Source organism: Rhea americana, unplaced genomic scaffold (assembly GCF_003343005.1).
Source record: "Rhea americana isolate MKP2758 unplaced genomic scaffold, rheAme1 scaffold_115, whole genome shotgun sequence".
In the NCBI taxonomy this organism is placed as follows: domain Eukaryota; kingdom Metazoa; phylum Chordata; class Aves; order Rheiformes; family Rheidae; genus Rhea; species Rhea americana.
This window is the reverse complement of record NW_028185206.1, coordinates 974,726-995,884: the sequence shown is the minus strand read 5'-3', so window position 1 is coordinate 995,884 and position 21,159 is coordinate 974,726. Positions and strand designations below refer to the sequence as shown.

Here is a 21,159-nt window from a genome sequence, read left to right as displayed (position 1 = left end):
TCTTTGATTCCCTTGACTGAGTACTAATTTGCTATGAGGTTGTGTATAGTAAAACAGATAGTGAAAAACTTTCTATAAGACCCATGCCTTGGTCAGTGCTTGTTGAATAATTTGGGGTTGCTGAATCTGGTGAGGGTGTTACAGGTCCATGTCCTAAGGTCCAGCCAGCAGCAAGGCCAGTACCAAAGCTGAACATGTAAATCCTGACAGGAGCAGAAGAACTCATACACACAGTGCATATGTATATATAYACATGGCTGACCAAACAGATTCACACAGATGAAAAGCAGAGTGCTCACACAAACAGCACCAGCAGCCTCATCTTGTTCCTCTCTCTGGCTGATCAGGATGAAAGCATGTTGGTGGAAAATGTATATGTATATATGCAGTATGGATTTGTGCAGTAGGTAGTCTTGTATGATCTGTGCAGCAGCTGCTCCTAGACTGCCAGGCTTTCCAGTTGCTGGTGCCGGGATGTACGAGCCCAAACTTTAGGTTTCCCTGATACCTGACTTCATAGCTTACCAGCTCATCCAACTTGATATTTGCTAGAAATTATACACACTGACGAACATCTCCACACAATACACACGCACTCTAGTTTCTCCAGCTGCTGGCATCACAGACCCATGGACCTCTTGTCCAGTGCCTGGCACTTAGTCCTCCATCACACATGTACACATAGAACAGACAGCTTCCTCAGCCAGGAGAATAATTACAAATGGAGTTAAGAAGAAGGTGAGGCAGACTGCGGTGATCAGGTGCAGAGCATGGCCATGCAAGTGGACTGACCAGCAACCTTTGTACATGCAATTGGCCTCTTTTATGTATTTTTCCTTTGTCTTCTCACGCTTGTTCCTTCCTAAACCACCTTGATCCTTACCTTTTCTTGCCTTTGGTTCTTCTCCTAAACATTCCATAGTAAGTCTTGCACAGTCTCAACACTCTTCACTGGCATCCTGTAAGAAGTCACCATACACCTGTAGGCAGTACTCTCCCTGCTCAGTCTCATGATCTGCAGAGAGCCCTCTCCTGGTAGCTCATCCTGTGGTGTCACACCCAGACCACGGTGCTGATTGTTCTCCGGTGATGGCCATGGGAGCAGCCAGTTCAGAGTGGCTCTCATTTGGATACTGGGGTTCCTTTGCCTCTCCTTGTTCCTCTGCTCATTGTGCTTATAGAAATAAACTTTTAATCATAAACTTAACAGTCAGTAATTCCCTTCTGTCCTTCATTGACTGACTTCCTGTACCATGCTTTGTGGTCTAAAACTATGTACTGAGGAAGGAGATGGTTTTGCAGGGTTTTAACGTGGACTTGATGATCATAGCATCTGTTTCTCAAACTGTAAAACTGTGTTCACAGCTCTAGTTGGTAGCATTTCTCTTTCACTCAGATTGAAGAACTAGCAGTAGAGAGCATGCTTGCCAGAACAGCTACTACTTCTTGCCTGTGTTTAACAGCAGAGTGCTTTTTAAAATCTCAATGGCTGGCACTTCAGCAAGCCAAACCCTGTGTTTCTAACAGTAAAAGAGAAACAGTACCTGTTTGTGAAAAAGTTTGTTTATGCTTTCTCCAGCTTTTCAGAGGAACTCTATGACAGAGTAGCCAATAAAGGTGTCATTCAGCTATTCAGACAAGAAACTTCTAAGGGTTGGTGCTCATTGGCCTTACCTTTTAGCTTAAACATTCAATGAAGYAGTTGTCCATTTGACCAGAATGTGCTTTGCAATTACGACGTTCCCACTAAAAAATTTTTGTGCTGTATGGAGCAGAACACCTATCAGAGAGAAGAAGTGCATGACCATATATTCTTTGTACTATGCAGATATTCTAGAAGAATGTGTCACCTAGTCTTAATTGAAAAGTTAGTCAAGCTTTTTGGTATTCACTGTACAACAGTAGCATTATTTAACATATTTGTATGCAGTATCCTAATTGGTATATACTGTTCTGTTTCAAGCAAACTGAGGACTTACATTAATGTTCCATATGTCTTTCCAGTGAGTTACACCCTTACATCCTCCGTGTAAATTGTTCTGGGAAATAGGCATTAGCAAAAGCAGGTTCTTACCCCTTCTGTTGGCATGTCAGTAAAGATGATAGACACATGTTAATAGATTGAGCTGTTTCCTGATCTGTCAGCTTAGTGATCTTAATTCATCTTGGTTAGATGGCTGATGTGATGAATGATAGAAGCATGTTTAAAATACCACCATGAACAAAACCAAGACTTGCTTTTAAATGTGTCTGGAGGTACCTGTACTGAGTATGTAATTAATGTATTCATAATTGGGATGGAGCCAGATCCAGCTGCAAGGTTGGAGTGGTTCTATGTAAGATAGCACCTGCATGAGAAAAAGATGTAGATCACCGCAGTGTTTTTCATACATACTGCTTTCTTACATAAAATGGAGAATCCCTGCACTGAAATTACTTTTCTCTTTCCCTTTTGCTGAAGACAAATGTTTTATTAAAATGTGACAACTGCTGAGAAGTGAATAAGGGAGAAGAGGTTTTTGAAGTATGTTCTCTTTTCTGTGGCTTCTGCTAAAATAACCTCTAAATTAAAAATTGCATGGAAGTAATTTGGCCTTCCACTTTCCTCGGAGTTCCTATTTAAAATGATAGTTTATGCAATGAAAAAATGAGCATATAGCATAGCAACACAACCAAAATAATGGTGGAATGCTAATTCTTAGCATTTGCTAAGAATTACTTTTTTAGTTTGAATTTCCATCAACTGATTAAACTTAGTTTTCATATAAGCCATTTAATAGTGACAGATACCCAAAGCTGTTTCCTAAAGTTTTACTTGTAAATTATATGAATATATTTGAATACTTTGTTAACAATTGTATCAAAACTAGCACAGATTTTGAAAGGGGGCACTCAATTTCTGTGCTAGCCATGCAGGAAAAGAATTGACCTAATTAGCTTTCTTTTATTTTTCAATCTCTGTGAATGCATGATAAATACAGAAGAATTTTTATTGCTGAAAGTATTCTATCTGCTAGGCAGTCCTGGGAGGTTGTGTTACATTAAAGTTGCAAACAAAGTTTGCTTAGCAATTATAAAATAAAATAAATGCATTGTTGAATGGAGAATCCTGCATGGTGTTTTCTGCAACTCAGATAAGAGCTTCCTGGAGGACATTCTTTTCCTTTCTTTCTCTTGTTTTTRTTCTTCCCATTTCAAGAGAGCTGTTTTCATGGATGAAACTTGTCATCATCAAGGAGACACAGGAACTCTTTAAGTCCCCTTTAGAGTTTACAGAGGCTTGTTTCATAAGGGAACACATTTTCCACAGTGTTAGGTGTGAGCTTGAACCTGGTTATTGTACAAGTGAAGGAAAAATGAGTCTGAGTTCATTTGTCTGAAGTTCTTACTTCAGATGTTCTCCCAGGACATGATACTTGCACATYGTGCCAGGTATTAAGCTACACTGTGGCAGATACTCTACAAAAGCATCAATAAATTCCTTTCCCCTCCTTATTTGTTTATGTTAAGCTGCATTTCAACAAATAGTAATGCTACCATTAAATTGGTTTATTGAGGGTGATCATGCATTTACTGTTTAAATGTGGGAGAGAAAATCTCCCTGCAAAGGATGAATTTTACTTTTTAAGTCCTTTTCCAAAGAAGCTACCGGAAAAAATGTTTTTGAAAAGGTGAAAAAGCTACCAGCTGATTATCTTTTGACCCAAAAAATAACACTGAAGTATGAGCATGAAGCAGTGTTTAATAGCAACTAAGTAATTGCTTTGTAGACAAGAGGAAAGCAATGGTAGGATATGTTCCATCTCTTACATGAAATGGACATAAAATAGAAAATATGCTTTTGAAATGAAGTATGCCAGTATATGAGTAATACTTGTACTTATTTTATTTCCACACTGGCTTATGTAAACAACTACACCCACAACTTGCTTTGAAAGCTAAACCACAGAACTGAGTACCATATTCATATTTAAGAAGGCCATATCTTTATTGTGTGGTGTTTTTGCCTTTTTTCTTGATTCTGCAGGGGCAAGATAGGAAAATGAACCTGTGAATACCAGTACTCATTATTTCCCTATTTGCTTTTCTCTTTTCTCTCTGAGATGTGAAAAAGGAAGATTGAATTCAAAGTCATTTGTTAGCAATTACTTCAGGAGTAAAGTGACTTTTCAGAGACTGAAAAATTACACAAATGTGTAAAGAAAAAATATTCTGAGAAATTTCAAATAGTGATGTTTTCTGTGGATAGCTTTCTTGGGCATAACTATACCTATACTACTTCTAATATTGTGGTCTAATCCTCTATATATTAAGTCCAAGTGACTGAAGAATTCTTACTTCTGAGTGATTGTAGTACCCTTTTAGGAGAGCATGTTCATTCACCACTCATTATAGTTTAGCTTACACTGAAGTGATTTTTGACTTTTTTACCCAGTAAATACAAGAATATCAATGAACTCTAATGAATATCCACTTTCAATTTCTTTGTGTCTTGGCCCTTGCTTTTCTAGAATGGTAGGTCTCAGTTTTTGAGTCTTCTGGTACTTGTGTTTGTCAGTTCTCATTGAAAATAGAGAGTCCTATCAATGTATAGGTATAATTATCATAGCAGTTAATTATACTAGGTAATTGCAGTTATTTTTTAAAATACTCACTTTGCTTAGGAATTCAAAAATTAAAGAGTTAAAATTACACAGAGTAAAAGTGACTGAATGCTGGTTTATAGTATATGTCTACAACAGTATAAAGTGAGAAGATACCTCAGACGTCAGGCAGGACTTTGAGATTGAATTAAGGATCTTCAAATACTGTCACTTTCTTTTTTGATTGTCTAAAAGGAAAGATATGTTTGTGTGAATGAGTTCTGAAAAATCGCTCAACAGCTTTAAAGGAACAGTTAATTTTATGTCAGGTTATTTCCTGAAACAAACTTCCCGTATCACTTTAGAGCCTATTTTTGGGGCAGTTCATTATGCTATATAAATGGCATATTTATATGAATATAATTATGAAACTAAATCACAAATAGTAATAACAATTTATTTTGGTTACATCAATTGATATTTAATGATGTTGAAATTTATATAGTTTTTAGTACTATTTTCTTTGCTAACATTGATTTGAGGATGCTGTAATTTAAATGTGAACTGTATTTAAAGTTTTGTATCAGAAAAAGCTCCTCCACTGAAAAAGACCTTTTTGACTTGTAAAATAGATACTAATAAATAACTCATCTTATCTTCTCTTATCTTCTCAAATAAATAGCTCTCTCTTTTTTTCTCTCACTCTCTTTTTTTAATTTCATTTTCAGGGGGATTACTGAGGCTCGTTTTGTTTATGTCTTTGTCCTTGGCATAGTCTTCACTGGCACTAAAGATTTACTAAAGTCACAGGTTATTTCTGCAGACTCCAGTGTGAAGAGTATAGGATTATGGGAAGTATATAGTGGATTGGTTCTGCTAGCAGCCCTTCTATTTAGACCTCATAATTTGCCAGTCTTAGTGTTTTGTTTGCTGATTCAGACAATGATGACGAAATATATTTGGAGACCTCTGAAATTTGATGCAGCACAGATTACTATCATACACTACTGGTTTGGTCAAGCTTTCTTCTTTTTTCAGGTAAGCTAAATGCTCTCCCTGCCTGGGCAGGGGTGGGGGAAAGAATAACTACGTGATTAATTTTGTTGTGATTGATGGGGCAATTCACTGTAATATAAAAAGAATAAAAATTACTGGAACAACTCATACGGCATTGCACCTGATTTTTGACTTCTAGTAAGCTGAAACACCTGAAACAGAAAGTGATGAAATCATAGAATCATAGAATTGGTAAGGTTGGAAGGGACCTCTGGAGATTGAATCCAGCCCCCCTGCTCAGCAGGGCCACCTACAGCATGTTAGACAGGGTTGCATCCAGGCGGGCCTTGAATATCTCCAGAGGAGGAGACTCCACAACCTCTCTGGGCAACCTCTTTCAGCGCTCTGTCACTCTCACAGTGAAGAAATTCCCCCTCATGTTCAGGCAGAACTTCCTGTGCTTCAATTTCTGCCCATTGCCTCTTGTCCTGTCACACGGGGCAACTGAAAAGAGTTTGTCCYCRTCCCCTTGACACCCTCCCTTCAGGTACTTGTACACATTGATAAGATCCCCCCTCAGTCTTCTCTTCCCCAGGCTGAACAGGCCCAGCTGTCGCAGCCGTTCCTCAYRGGGCAGGTGCTCCAGTCCTCTGTTCATCCTCATAGCCCTACACTGGACTCTCTCCAGTAGCTCCATGTCAAATGGTACTAACGTGCAAATGGTACTAACGTGCTATTCATTGTTTCACACAGGAACATGAAATATGAAAATGAATATGCAACAGACAGTAGAGCAAAACAGTTTCTAGTGGCCAAGATTTTTTGTGGTGTTTGTGTCAGTGGACAGTTGCAAGGCTCAGAGGTGGAGTAGGAAGAGAAGTTTTTAAATATTTAAAAAATTTAAAAGAAATGTAGACTGTGGTAAGCATCCATGGTATGTTTTGGATAAAGAGCTTTTGCATCTGTCTTGAATATTACTATTCAGGCAGTCAGTTCTGATTTTGGCCTCATGAGAGCAGACTTTATTGGGGCTGACTAGGGGCTGGGATGTGAAGGAAGGAGCATATCAGTACTGAGGTACTGAGATAAAGGTGAAGTGTAGCTGTGGCTAGATGACAGAAAAAAAATCTTGTTATTGACAAGAGGCTAATAAAACATGATTTAAATGTTTTCATAAAGCATCAATATTCAGTGGATGATTTTTTTTGGTACATTTGCCTAAGAATTTTGTAGAACTGTTGAATAACAGACTAGTTGAGTCTCTTAGGCACCTAGTCCAGTGCTACTACCCAAAGGATGGTCAGGCAGAGCAGGTTATTCAAGCCCTTTGTTCAATCAGATTTTGAATATCTCCAAGGATGGAGACTCTACATTGTCTCTGTGCAACCTGTTCCAGTGTTTGGCAGTGATCACAGTAAAAAAAAAAAAAAATCTTAAACAGAACTTCTTGTATGTTTGTGCCCACTGCCTCTTGTCCTTTTACTGGATACTGAATACACTGAGAAGAGCCAGGCTCCTTTTTCTTTGCTTCTCCTCCAATCAGGAATTTTTACTCATTGGTAAAGTCACCATAGACACTACTCTTCAAAGCTAAATGATCTCTGCTCTCAGATAGGCATGCGTCAGCCTCTTAATCATCCTTGTGCCTTCTTGCTGGACTTGCTCAAGTATGTTCATGTCTCTCTTGTCCTGGGGAGCTCAGCACTGGACACACCCCCCAAGGTGTTGTCTCACTTGTGCTGAGTAACGGAGAAGGATCACCTCCCTTAACCTTCTGGCAGCACTTTTCTCAATGCAGTCCAGGATACTGTTGGTATTCTTTGTCGCAAGTACATGTTGCTGGGCCATGTTCCACCTGTTGTGTACCAGCACCCAGGCTTTTTCTGCCAAGCTTCTTTCCAACAGGTCAACCCACAGCCTGTCCTGGTGCCTGGGGTTATCCCTTCCCAGATGCAGGACTTTGCATTTCCGTTTGTTGAAGTTTGTGAGGTTCCTCTTGGCCCATCTCTCCAGCCTGTTGAGATCCCTCTCTGAATGGCAGCACATCTCTCTGGTGCATCAGCCTGTCCTGCTGGTTTTGTATTGTGAGTGGACTTGCTGAGGTGCACTCTGCCCCGTCATGCAGGTCATTAATGAATCTGCTGAACGGTGTTGGTCTCAGAGTCAATCCCTGGTGTCAGGCACTAGTGCCAGGCCTCCAGCTGAACTTCCTACCGCTGCTTACAAGCATTTGAACCTGGCAGTTCAGCCAGTTTTCAGTCTACCTCAGTGTTCAGTTACCTAGTTGGTACGCCATCAGTTTGTCTCAGGTGATGTTACGGAGGAAAGCCTCTTCATGAAGGAGCGTTGTGGACGGCATATTGCGTATATAGTTCCTGTGTCTTCAGGCCAATATGGCAGAATGAGATAGAAAATAAGTATGTTTTGAGCAAATACATTTGTGGTGGGAATGTAGTTGGAACTGGTTAAAAAAAATTGTACTGCAATCTGAATCCTGCAAAAGATTAGAGCAAAACTTCTGGGGAATAAGTTCCTAGAACTTTGGGAGAACATACTCAGCCACTTTAGAGACAACTGCTAAAGGCATTAAGAGCATCTTTTGTCTTTGCAGTAAGCTAGGCAGGGCAAAATGATTTATTCTATACCAATGTGTGCTATCAATTAAATGTCTGTTTTTTTATTTTAGTGATTTTATACTGCTGTTATTGCAATAGATGGAAATGTATTTAGTTTTTTGTACTTATCTTTAATAACTAATTCTTTGTACTTTTAACCAACTTGTCATGAGTAGCTTCCTGTTTTTTTGAAGAATTGAGGAAATGACTTTCATCTTGTTCAGGTGCATGTGGTACTGTTGGATATTGTGTATTTGTAGAGCTTTTGGCTGGCAGTTTTGGCACTTCTAACCAGATTTCAGCAAACTCGAGGTATTTAAAAAATGAATTCTGACAAGGCGAGCTTCTGTGTGCATAGATGGGCTGTTGAATCATAGCTTTGAAAGTTTAGAAAGGAGAAATTCTCCATTGCTTTGTTGAGAGCCTGACTGCCTGACTGTTCTTTGTATTTCCCCTGTTACTCTAAGATTTAGAGAATGAAGGGAGATAGTTGCTTATCAAAGATTCTTGGAAAAGCAGACCAAAGCTCCCCCCTCTTCTTTTCTTTTCTTACCTAGAGTGGTTTATTGTTCAGGTCTGAGATGTGAAACAGAACAGAACTGAGTAAAGAGCCACCTTTTTGTGTCACATTAGAGGTCTGCAAAATCCAGCTTTGAAGAGATTCTTCAAAATTTAGCAATTGCTTAGTTTGTCAAAATTTTATTCTCTTTAGCACATGGCTCTTAAAGTATATCAGTTTCAGAAGATCTTGCAAACAGCCTCTTACAGTTTTTTGGTGTCTACTCATAAAACCGAGGTGTATAACTACCTACTAAGCATTGCCAAGAGAGAATGAAATGATGAATAAATTGCAATAGAAAAGGCGTGTTTTTAGAAAGAACAGATTTAATTATAGCCTTTTTAATAGAGGAAATGCTTCAGAAATAGAGAAAGCAAATCTTTTAATGGAAAAAAGACCTTTAAAAGATACATTCTCTTCTTCCTATCATTCTTTAGGGGGCAAATTTTCAGCCTTTTAAAACTACTGTAATTATGTTTAGATTAGATCCCATTTCTAGGATGGAGATGAAAAGTTTGACCAAAATACCACTTCTCAGGTGTTAGCTCAGTTCATTTATTTTCAGATGATGACGGTGTTTTGGAGCAGTGGAAGGGAATAATTTGAATCATACGAGACTAAGAGGGTTTTTTTGCACCTTCAAAAATTAAAGCAATTATCTGATGTGGAGAATACTACCTGAGAAAAGCAGAATGGGCATGCTGATAGCTTATACAATTCAGAGGCTACAAATGTCCCCTAAAACCTAGTTATAGTTCTCTCTTTAATTAGAAAGTACATCCCAATTTGTTCTTAGGCTTTCCTTCAGGGACTGTAGATCCAGGAATGGAAGAACTTTCTTCAACAGTTACGTTTTATTTCATGCTCAAGTGTAGATTTGCTCGATATCTGCATTACTGGGGAAAATTAAAGATCAGGCAACCTGCAAAGTCTGCTTCTTCATTAATATTTTTCTTACATATATTTAAACTTCCCCTTCCTTTGGGGTCAGAGTCCAGAGGGCTGTCTGTCCAGTCTGTATAGTTTAAAATCAGGATTGAAGTGTTTTATTGATTTACTAATCACATGTAGTTAACTGACAATCACTTATAAATGGCCCTTAATTAGTGATCACTGAACTATCCCTTTCAGGATCTATACCAGCAATACAGCAGACTCACCAATTTCTTTATATTCTGCTATACCTCATCTTGGAAMGATCTAAGTCCTCTGCTCACCTCTCTTGATGCGTAAAGCTATGTGCACTCCCCCACCTTGTGTGTGTGCTATAAGCACATGGCATGTCCTGTGGCAGTACAGGTTCCCCTGTTCATTCATCCCTCCTGTCAGAGGTGTGGATGCTTGAGCTTTTGGTGTTTAGGTATATCTCAAGAGTGCCATAGAAGAGAGGCCTTGAGAGATGATTTTGAGTGGCTTTGTAAACGTCTGAGCTCTTTCTTGCTTGAATGATGCAGATGGGACTCTAGAAATGCCCCCACTTTTCGTGATGTGGCTTATAGTATAAAAGTAGATTTTAATCTTTAAAAGTACATCCTCTTTTGTCCTTCAGGGAAAAGGAGAGGCTTTGCTTGGGGTTTAGCTTCTAGATCCCCTCTTTCCTGCTACAGCTTCCAAGGAAGATGTGTTGATCTTGTTGAGTAAATTGCAAGTGTTCCAGATTTAACATCTACCTATTTTGGCTGTGACCATCAACAGCGAGCTCTCAGATTTTGACTGATCTAGGAAAGGGTTGTATTTAAAATGGAAAATAATGTGTCATTTATTCTCCAAAACCAAATAAAGAAGCACCTTAAGGAAGCACAACTAGGCTCTTACTATTGGAGCAGTCCATCAAGTTCTCAACTTCAGTAGCAACCTCTGATGAGCTTGTTTTGGTACCAACTAGTCATTAGTTTGTCTTCTCTGAAGCACGTGCTATTTATAAATGTCCATGTTCCATTCCTGGATGCTTGATGTCCACTGCTAGCATGTATTTAAATGTTTTCCCTGACTTTTTTCCTCAAGTTCTTTTGGTTGTACGAACTACCATTACTGAAGTGTCTAGGTTTGGAGTGGTTCTAGGTTTTTAATTTCTAGACAGACATAAAGATCTAATTTAGCATACAAATATACTTCTAAGTTTCTGGCTGAAATAAAGAAACTAAAAAACAAAATTCCCTGTCAGAGTAGATGATCAAACTGGATACTAAATTTATACTGTGCTAGCTATATGAGGCAGGAGAAGAAAAATATAAACTAAATATAAAACCCCTCCATCTGGAAATAGAACATCGATTTGGAGAACTATTTTTGTACATGTCCTGCTGTGATTATGAAGTAAATGAGAGTTCTTGACCGTGTTGCTGAATCTTTATTAAATCTTGGTCGGCAAGACAATGCTTAATGACAAGAGCAGGAACTCTGTCTCACTGAGTATGGAATGTAAGTGATGGCCTTTTGAATTTGATAGTGAGTAAAAATAGCTTTATTCAGGATAGCATATTTAATGAATGAGGCAGAGTTCTTTTGAAAAATTTGTAAAGTCCTTAAGGACTTCATGTAGTTACGATTGTGACAATCCTAAATATAAGGAAGAAATGTCGTTCATAGGAACAGATATTATTTTTCATCAAATCAATTGATACAAAAATTAATTGATTGATACAGATTGATAATCAAAAAAGTGAGGAAAAAGACGCAGGTCCTAGATGTGGAAGCTACTATTTTAATCTTGAGAAAAAAATCAAGTATAGGTTGAAAACAAGTGCCTGGAGATAACATTTGTTCTTACATCCTACAGTTTTATCTTTGTCAGGGCCTGATGTGCATACCACTTCTAGAAGCAGGGATGGCCGAGTAAAGGCATCTAGCTGGCTGAGTCCAAGGCCAACTCCTGCGCTGGTAAGAGCTGCTGTGAAGGAGCTGGAGGCAAGGGCTGACCTCTATGTCCTCAGGAGCTGCAGTCAGGCTGTGGCTGTACCATTGGCCCTATGAGTGCAGTGTCACAGCTGTTCAGCAGCCACGTCTGTGCCTGGTCCCAGACTTCTGCGATCCGGACCCCAGCGTGGCCTTGTGAGCCAGGCTGCCTGGCTGGACCTCAGACCTGCCTCAGTGCTGCAGGCTGGCTAGGTGCTCATGGGCTGTCTCTGATCCAGCCACCACCTCCAGTCCTTGGCCTGGCCCAGCTGCAGCACTCCGCACATGGCTCCTTCCTGGGTGGTCACTGTTTGTGCTGGCCTTGCTGCCACACTCCGCTCCCAGCTCACTGTCTTTGCAGAGCAGCCCACCGTTGCTGTGCCCTGATAATCTGAACCTGGAAGGCAAGTTTTTTAAACAAGTATAACATGCAGGAGGGCTACACCTTAGCTCATTTTTCCRGCCCTTTTCTGTGTCTTGAATTCAAGCAGTTCAACATTAAAGTCATCAGAAGAAATGTTTTCTCTGGACARTCACCTACCAGCATATCATGCTTCTATTCTAGGCTAGTAAGTAAAGTACCTGCTTTATAGCAGAGTACAGTTTTCTCCAACTCATCTGCAGCAGGGAGAAAACCAGAGTGAGATCTCTTAGCTCTGCTTCAGAGAAACCTTCAAGGAGGTCTGTTTTATTTCCTAGCAAGCCTGTTATAAATTTGGAGAATTGTTAATAGCTACCGAGATATTTATGGCCAGAAAGGCAATGGAACAGGTTGACCAGAGATGATGAATGGTCTCCATCCTTGGAGATTTTCAAAACATGACAGGATAAAATCCTGAACAGCGTACTCCCAGCTGTTGTAGCTGGCCTGGCTTTGAGCAAGAGGTTGAACTAGAGGCCCTTTTAAGGTTCCTTCCAACCAAAATCATCCTATGATGCCATGTTCCTGTGTTATTCATGTGAAGTTTGGGAAAGCAGCTTGTTTTTTAGTCTCATTTTGTTAGTTTGCTAGGATCTTTGCTTTATTTACTGCTCTGTGTAGATAGATGAAGAGATGCAAAGTTAAAAATACCCCATTTACAAACAGGTATGACATTAGTACTTTTAATCAGAGCCTTATTTATTTGTCAGGATATTATTGCAAGTTAAAGAACCTCTTGATGAATTTTTCAAAAACCTTGAATGATCAGTTGTTTTCTCCTAAGCCGTGAGCTGCCCATGTCCTACAGCTCATTAGTCATTCCCTGGAGGTGTTCTATATTCTTACCATTGTTACTTACCTTTGAATATGCAGTGACAATAGAAGTAAATATCTCGATTCCATTCCTTAACTGTACCAGCTCCTAAAACCATATGTTGTTGATAAATATTTCTTGAAGATATTTTAGTTACCTTGAATGAAAGCACATAAATGAACAAAATCCCATGTATTTCTTCACTAATCTTGTGTCTTTGTTTTCCCATCCTTAGACTAGTATACCTGCAGTAAAGAGGAAAGAAAATATAATTTTACAATCTTTAATAGTTGCTTATACTTTCTGTTATTTTTTCATCACTGAAGGAGAACAGAATGTCTACCCCCGTCTACCCTATCTAGTTGCTATAAATAATCCTCTGTCCCTAGATAGAGAGATGGACTGGATGACATTGTAAAGTGATTTATAGCTGTGTTTTGCTATAATTTTAAAGGATCATAGAATAATTTAAGTGCAAGGGGACCACTCAATGCAGGATCAGCTACGAGGTCAGACCAGGTTGCTTAGRGCTTTATTCAATTTCGTCTTGAAGCCTGCAAGGGTAGACATTCCACAAACTCTCTGGGCAACCTGTTCCAGTGCCTGACTGTCCTTGTTTTTTCACCTTATATTATTTGGTTAAAGTAATTAAAACTATTTCCCTGTTCTATGTTTGTTGATAGGATTCCAGTTAATGGACATGCATAAACTTAGGGGAATGGCACACTGGAAGAGCAGTAATAGTTTGCTTTGTTAACAGTATTTAAACAAGCCAGAAACCTATCAGTCTTGGTTGCATCTTTGTACTTCCCAAGTCCCTAAATATAATCCAGATACCGCAGTTAACATCTCATATATATGAGGAATATGTTTTCAAGGAAATCAAGAGGATTTTGGATTGTTTTCATTACTTTCTGTGGAAGAATTATTTTCTGTTATTGTAACAAATATGTTTGGTAGTTTTGCTAGCTAGTGTTTTTTTCTTTTGTGCTTTGTTGGTCTAGATCATGATGAATGTCTTTATGCAATGCTGAAGTGTGTCCCATCACTTTCAGTCATTACCAAGATAAGCTATTAGACTGTTTGAAATATTTGAATGATACTTTAAAATAAAAGCAGATGATCGGAATTGTCAAAATTATGTACTTATTGTGTAGAGAATAAGAAGTTGTAAGCTACAGAAATCCAACTTACATTAGTGTTCGAGAAAATTATTTAACATGAAGAATGAATACATCTTACCACTACAGCAGGCTCTTCAGGTAGTAGCTGAGGAGCCATCTGTGTGGCTTAGTAGATTTGTGGAGACAGTAAGGTGGCTGGACACTTGAAACTCGTTGTAGTAGGAGCTGGTAATTGTGGGTTTTCTGGCTGTGTTTCTTCCACTGCCCTCCTTTTCTTACAGCGTCAATTTAACTAAAATCAAATATAGCTGGAGTGAGCCCTACGTGAAAAAAAAGCCCACAGGGAGTGGGGGAGACGCATATTGAAAGCACTGTTCTTTCCTCCTGGTTCCTTACTCTGTGCTCACTACCTTTAGGGGAAGAGCACCTTTTCTGTCCTATTGTGCAATGGGACTGGTGACAGGGCATCCCAGGTGCTGAGTGTCCTCTTGCTTCTTCTCACTTTCACTGGGATGGGGATTTGCCCTGGGGAGGAATCACATATATATATGGGTGAGCAAAATTGTGTGAAGAGAGTCAGGGAACGCTTTTCAACTGTGCATGAGATCGGAAAGGCAAGACACCAGGGAATCATGCCAGGTTCTGCACAGGCTATATAAGGGAGAAGGAGGAGAGAGTAAATGAGTAGCTATGGTGGGAAAAAGATCTGCTACTGTGTAATGTGGACAAAAACAGCTTTGCTCTCTCCTTGTCATCTTTATGTGTTTTGAGAAACAGCACCCTACCCTGCCCTCAAAGTGCTGTACCTGACCTGTCAGCTCTGGTCATGTTCTCAGTCTGTTCCCCTTAGACTAGCTGAAGAGGCTGCCTTGCAGTTTTATATTTTCAGTCTCACATTAGGTTCCAGAACATAGATGTACTTTCTGTTTATCTACTTTAGTTTCTCTTTTTTCCTGTCATTGCTATACTAGATGCCTAACAATAATTTACTGCAGTGGCAAAAGCCAAAATAAGGACAACTGTAATAGTCGTAAGTCAAATTTTTCTACTATGTGGTGTGTTGGTAAAATACATCCCCTACTGCCCTCTTACAGTTACAGGCTTACATTACATTCTGACAGGATCGTCATGCTAGGATTCATGGGGTCTCTAACTAGCAATAGTGAAGTCTAATGCATTCTGTCAACGTGAATTGCTTTTTTTTGTTGTTCAATTTTAGAGATGCTTCACAAGCAGTTTTTGCTGTCCCTGATGAATGATTGCTTATGTACTTATGAGCCAGCAATGTGCCCTGGCAGYAGGGAAGGTCAGTGGTATCCTGGTCTGCATTAGGGAGAGCATTGTCAGCAGGCAGGTGGAGGGAGGTATTCCCTTCTCTCTGCTCACCACTGATGAGGCCACACCTGCAGTGCTGGGTCCAGATCTAGACTCCCCAGGACAAGAGAGACATAGACATACTAGAGCAAGAACTGAGAGGCCACAGAGATGAAGGGAYTGGATCATTTGAGACAGAGGTGAGACAGCTGGAACTATTTAGCCTGGAAAAAAAGACTCAGGGGGGATCTTATCAATGTGTATAAACATCTGACGGGAAGTTGTAAATAAGACAGAGCCAGAGTATTTTCAGTGGTACCTAGTGACACAACAACACATAATGGACACAAAATGAAACCCAGGAAAGTCCATCTAAATCTAAGGAAAAACCTTTTTACTCTGAAGGTGATGGAGCACTGGAAGAGGTTGCCCAGAGAGGTTGTAGAATCTTCATCCTTGGAGATATTCAAAAGTCATCTTGACAGGCTCCTGGACAACCTGCTGTAGCTGAGCTTGCTTGAGCAGGGCAGTTGAACTTCATGATCTCCAGAGGACCTGTCTAACTTTAACCCTTCTGTTATTCTGTGTGATTTTAATGCAGTTTATTGTGGTGTAAAGACTTGGGAAGTAGACACCTTTCACTAATTTTGCAAGTGGTGATTGAGTAACATGCATTAACTTGTGACTTGGGTGATGGAGAGGGGATATGTTCCTCTCAAGTTCTGAATTAGAGCCCTGCTGTCTCTAAAGACAAGAAGTATTTATTTCCCTGGTGCCTTGTGTCACTTTAGGCCCCAGGCCAATTGACTTGTTTTGAATTATATGTAGTGAAGAATGCATTTTTTTTCAACAGAAATTAGCAAATGTTGCTGTTTCTTTTAAAGTCTTTTTGTGCTGTAATTTATTGAACAACAAGCATATGTATTTGAAGACAAAATAGGACAAATGACATCATGGTGTATATGCCTTCATTAGTCCGTAAATCGGAAATAGAAGCTCTTGTTTGATGAGATGCTTTATTGAAATCCAGAGGCAAAGAGTAGGGCTGTACTATAAAGTGACTCAAAGGTTAAGCCTTTTACTAGCATAATAATTAATCTTGTTGTAATGAATGTTTCTTGAATGTTTCTTTTTTTATTATTATTCTTTTCAGGGAAATTCAAATGGCATTGCTACTGTGGATGTTTCAGCAGGTTTTGTGGGACTAGATAGCTATGTGGAGATACCAGCAATCTTCTTGACAGCGTTTGCAACATATGCAGGACCTTTGCTCTGGGCCATTCATCTGCTGTGCTACTTAAGTTCTGAAGTTAGCAGGTAATCAGTTTTGAACTAAATTAATGCTCCCCTATGTATTACTGATAAAAGCTCCTTTTTTTTTCCTTGAAAGTTAGTTTTCCGTTGAGAAAATGCAAACTCTCTTTTAGTATGAGTTTATATTACCTTACTGTTTCTGTTTCTTTTATCTGCAAAAGTTTTGTGCTGGGAGATATGCTATGTTTTACTGCTTTTGTATCTTAATGGCTTCTGAGTTTTCTGTACTAAATCATTTAGAATATTATTATGTTGTATTGTAATGAGGAAAAATACTAGGATGATGCCTGAAAACATTCTTCTCAGTGTCTATTAAACAGGAGACCTGAGGATGCTGATTTTTTGGTAATGCAATAGAAATCAAACTTAACTGATGCTCTGTCCCGTGTGTTGTCATTACTTGGCATAGAGGCACACAGCATTCTATTAAAAAGAACATGTTTGTCTTACAGTAGATGTTATTCGTTATTCCAGGCATTTGTAGCTGAAATGTATGTACATCTGGGCCTTTGGATGTCAGGGTCAAGGATGTGTTAAAGAATGTAAAATGAAGTACTGCATTTGCAATTTTAGGGAGACATAGTAAGAAAACGTTTATGTAACCTAGAGTGTGTGTGTAAAATTCAGCAAGACTCTCTTATGTTACAAGTTTAATTCATCATCAATGGCACTCTTGCTGAGAGAATTAGTGTGTTAAAAGGAGCTGTAAATTCAGTATTCTACCATATCAATCCATAGACACAAAACCTTGATATATTTTCAGTGAAATAACATTTGTCAGTGACTAAATTTTTACTATCTCAGAGCTTTCATTAGTCAACTACAAATCTTTTCTCTACTATCTGTGGATCTTACCTTAACCATTTTTTTAATGAGAAGCAAAACATTTCAGCAGGCTTGGCAGGTGGAATCTTAGGCAATATTTAGTTTATCATAGCTCTTTACCTTTTGCATTAGCCTGCCCTGTAAACATATTTGACCTCTGTTTATCTAAAGAGTCCCATTTAGTCCCATCCCTCTTGTGCTTTTTCTTATTTGGCTTCTCCTCTTTTTCCTTGTTTGTCTTGGGCTATAATTATGTGATGAATTTGTGTTGGCATATATGTGCTCATCAAAGGCACATAGAAGTGAGATGCCCAATAAACGTAGCTGCATAGAGTAATGGAGGTTTTCATGTCAGAAAGACCTGTTCTAGCAAGATACATTCCTGCAAAGTCATTGTGCCCAGTGCTCCTTGTTAACAAGCTGTAGAGATGATTTCCTTATTTGCTGATTTCTTTATGTCTGCCAAATTGCTCTTTAGAGACTAGCTCTCCACTTGATTTCAACAGAATTATGTAGTCTTCTGCCATTGTATTATGTCAGTAAAGCACTCAGTATAGGCTAGGACTCATAATGGAACATCACCTCTGGGTCTTAATCCATTTATTTTGAAGTCATTTTTCATCTTATCTAGATTGACACTGTCTAAATATTGGTCTATATGTATAATACCTCTGAAATCCTGGCTTTCGTCTGTTCATTCTGATTTTTTTTTTTGCTTTAAGTGGAGTTCACATGGAATACAAACWATTTTTGTTTGAATTTGTATAACCACAGAAGCCTCTTTCTAGATTTTTCCCTGCCACCTCATGTCTTGACACTAAACTCATTTTTTCTCTATAATTCTGAAGCCTCTTGGTTTAGCTTTAGTTACTGATTTGCTCCACTAATGCCCTAGTCAAATTTCCAAAGTTTTCAAGCTTCCTCATTTCTTTCAACTCTCTCTTAAAAAGTTTCAATTTACATAGAAGAGCTCCTGCTTCTTGTCTTCTGTAAAATGTGATCCAGTACCCTGGTTATTCTTTGCTTTTTATTAATCCTCTGTTTTTCACAGTGAATTCCTTTTTTCCTCTCTTCAGCTCTGCCAAAGCTTGTTTAAGAGTGATTGACAGTTCTGTGGGTCACATCCGTGTTCCTATGTTTTTTTAACAGTCCCRCTCTCTGTCATTCATTTTTACACTGTAGATCCTTTGGAACTGGAGCTTTTCGCTTTGGCGAAACAGAAGACTGCAAGCACAGTGGTGTAGACAGCCTCAGTACCACTGTGTGGGGAAGGGAAACAATAAAACCTATCTAATGTTTCAAAGAGCTGAAGTTTTAATTTTACTTAAACCCCAGACTGCAGATTGTGATCAGATCTAACATACAATTAAAGAGAAAATGACACCATGTAGCATGTTCTTTAAAAGCTGTTCTAACAGAGTAATCAAAAACTTTCTGCAAGCTGTTCTAAGTAATTAAAATCTTTTTGTAATAACATCTTTAAGGATCTGTACTTGTCTAGTATTTTTTCAAATAATGTGTCTCTACGGTAATGTTGGTTATTCCTGTGATGTTTTCTTGGTTGAATTATTGCAGACTAAAAGCTCAGCTAGTAGTTTTGCCAGGTGCAGTGCTGGTTTAAACTGCTCTCAAGTGGATAGCTGTGACCTGAAATACCCACATCACTTGCGCAAGTAGATCCCATTGAGCAGCTTGTGTCCATAGATATTTTAAGGTTTATTTGGGTCAGCCTGGTAAGGTTGTTTCCTCTGAAAACTGTTCTGAATAACTTTGGACTAGAATCTTTCTAATCTCTGGGACTTGTTTAAATTGGTACTTTTTAGTGTTCAGAGCTTTGGTCTGTACACCTTTCCTCCTATTTTTGTGTTTTGTTATCGCTGGCTGAATGGTTGTGTCCTTTCTTTGCTTTTATTCTTTGGACCCAAAGCTGAAACTGCAGAAGGCATAGGTCAGCTGTTCAAGCGATTTCTTAAGTGTATGGGAACTTAACGCTTTTTAAAAAACAGCTAAATGCTTTAAAGTCTTTATACAAGCTTCTTATTTTTTTTATAAGCAGTATACTTTAGCCAGTGAAGTTCAAACCTTTGCTTGTCTTTTTCTTTTTTTAATGTGGACCTGAATATAAGACGAAGGTTCTTTCCCTCTTTACTCCAGATAGGAAGGTCTAAGAGAATCCATGCATTTGTTTTACATGCAGAGCAGGGCTGTGAGATTGCTGTAGGAAATCATCAAGATTCCTGAGGCATCGTAATACAGTCACAGCCGAAAGGATATAACTAGAACTGCACAAATGTGCCATTCTTAGCCTAAATTCTGGCATCTGTAGCATGTTTTAGATCATCTTGAGTCTGAGGAAGTTGAATTGGACAGGGGAATGTGCTATTAGCTATATTTGTTGTTTCCAGGCACTGAGCACAGCCCTATGTAGCTTGTAGCTGCATCGCTTGGCTTTCTTCACTGGAGCTTCTTGCTGTGGTTCTTAGAAACAGCTCCACAGAGACAAGTACTTCCTAAGGGCAAGTACACAGACCTACCCTTCTCTCTCTCTGCACTCTACTTTCATAGAATCAGACTAGCTGAGTGTGGCAGGTGCCTCTGAATATCATATAGTCCAACCTCCCTGCCCAAAGGAGGGTCGAGCAGAGCAGGTTGCTCAGGCTCCTGTCCAGTTGGGTTTTGAACATCTCCAAGGATGGAGAATCTTCATCTGTGTGCAGACTGTTTCAGTGTATGACCACCATCACAGTAAAAAGGTGTTTTCTTCTGCTTAAGTGGAATYTCTTATATTTCAGTTTGTGTTTGTTGCCTCTTGTCCTTTCACTGGATATCGTGGAAAAGAGGCTGGCTCATCCTTCTTTACTTCCCTTCCATCAAGTATTTATATGCTTTGGTAAGATCCCTGAAGAGCCTTCTCCTCTCTAGGCTAAACAGTTCCAGCTCTCTGAGCTTCTTACTTGAGAGATGCTCCAGTCCCTTAATCATCCTTGTGATGCCTTACTAGACTCTCTGCAATGTGTCCTTGTCTTTGCTATCTTGGGCAGGCAGGAACTGGACAAGAGACCACAGATGTGGCTTCACTAGCACTTAATAGAGGGGAAGAATGCGCTTTCTGGCAACACTCTTCTTAATACAGCCCAAGTASTTTTAGCCTTTTTTGATGCAAAGGCACGTTGATTGCTGGGCTGTGTTCAACATGTTGTCCACCAGCACTCCCAAGGCTTTTTCTGCCAAGCTTCTTTCCAACAGGTCAGTCCACAGCCTGTCCTGGTGCCTGGGGTTTTCCCTTCCCAGATGCAGGACTTTGCATTTCCCTTTGTTGAAGGCCTAGAGTTGCCCTAAACAAATCACAAGTTGCTTCAAAGCTATCCACAACATAAATGCTGTCCTCTTCCCCTACGGACCAGCTACGGAACTGTGTTCTAAGAGTTGAAGCACTTTCTGTGTAAATGTTGGGGGAAGCTGTGAGCACAGAATTTATAAATATGTACATTTGGGATAGGTTGGATTATTTTTGCTTTACAAAGATAGAGGCAAGCATCTGAAGAGATCTGAAACTTAAAACACTTGTGACTTAATTTTTGGTATAGTTGGCGTACCAGCATTAGGAGTGTCTAGTGACACTCCTAATCAAGAACTCAGGCTCCAGTGTGTTTGCCACTGCCCAAATGGTTTACAGAGTTGTCCACACAACTTTAAAAT

At 39.2% G+C, this 21,159-nt stretch overlaps 1 protein-coding gene across 2 annotated transcripts in view; it reads left to right on the top strand.

The window, feature by feature from the left end:
• PIGG (phosphatidylinositol glycan anchor biosynthesis class G (EMM blood group)) overlaps window positions 1-21,159 on the top strand; it is a 97,854-nt gene that overhangs the window by 45,952 nt on the left and 30,743 nt on the right. For both annotated transcript variants that reach the window (XM_085317394.1, XM_085317402.1), the window contains 2 exons: window positions 5,312-5,621; window positions 16,475-16,638. In XM_085317394.1, the coding sequence (XP_085173520.1) occupies window positions 5,312-5,621; window positions 16,475-16,638 (474 nt within the window). The remainder of the gene's footprint in view (window positions 1-5,311; window positions 5,622-16,474; window positions 16,639-21,159) is intronic.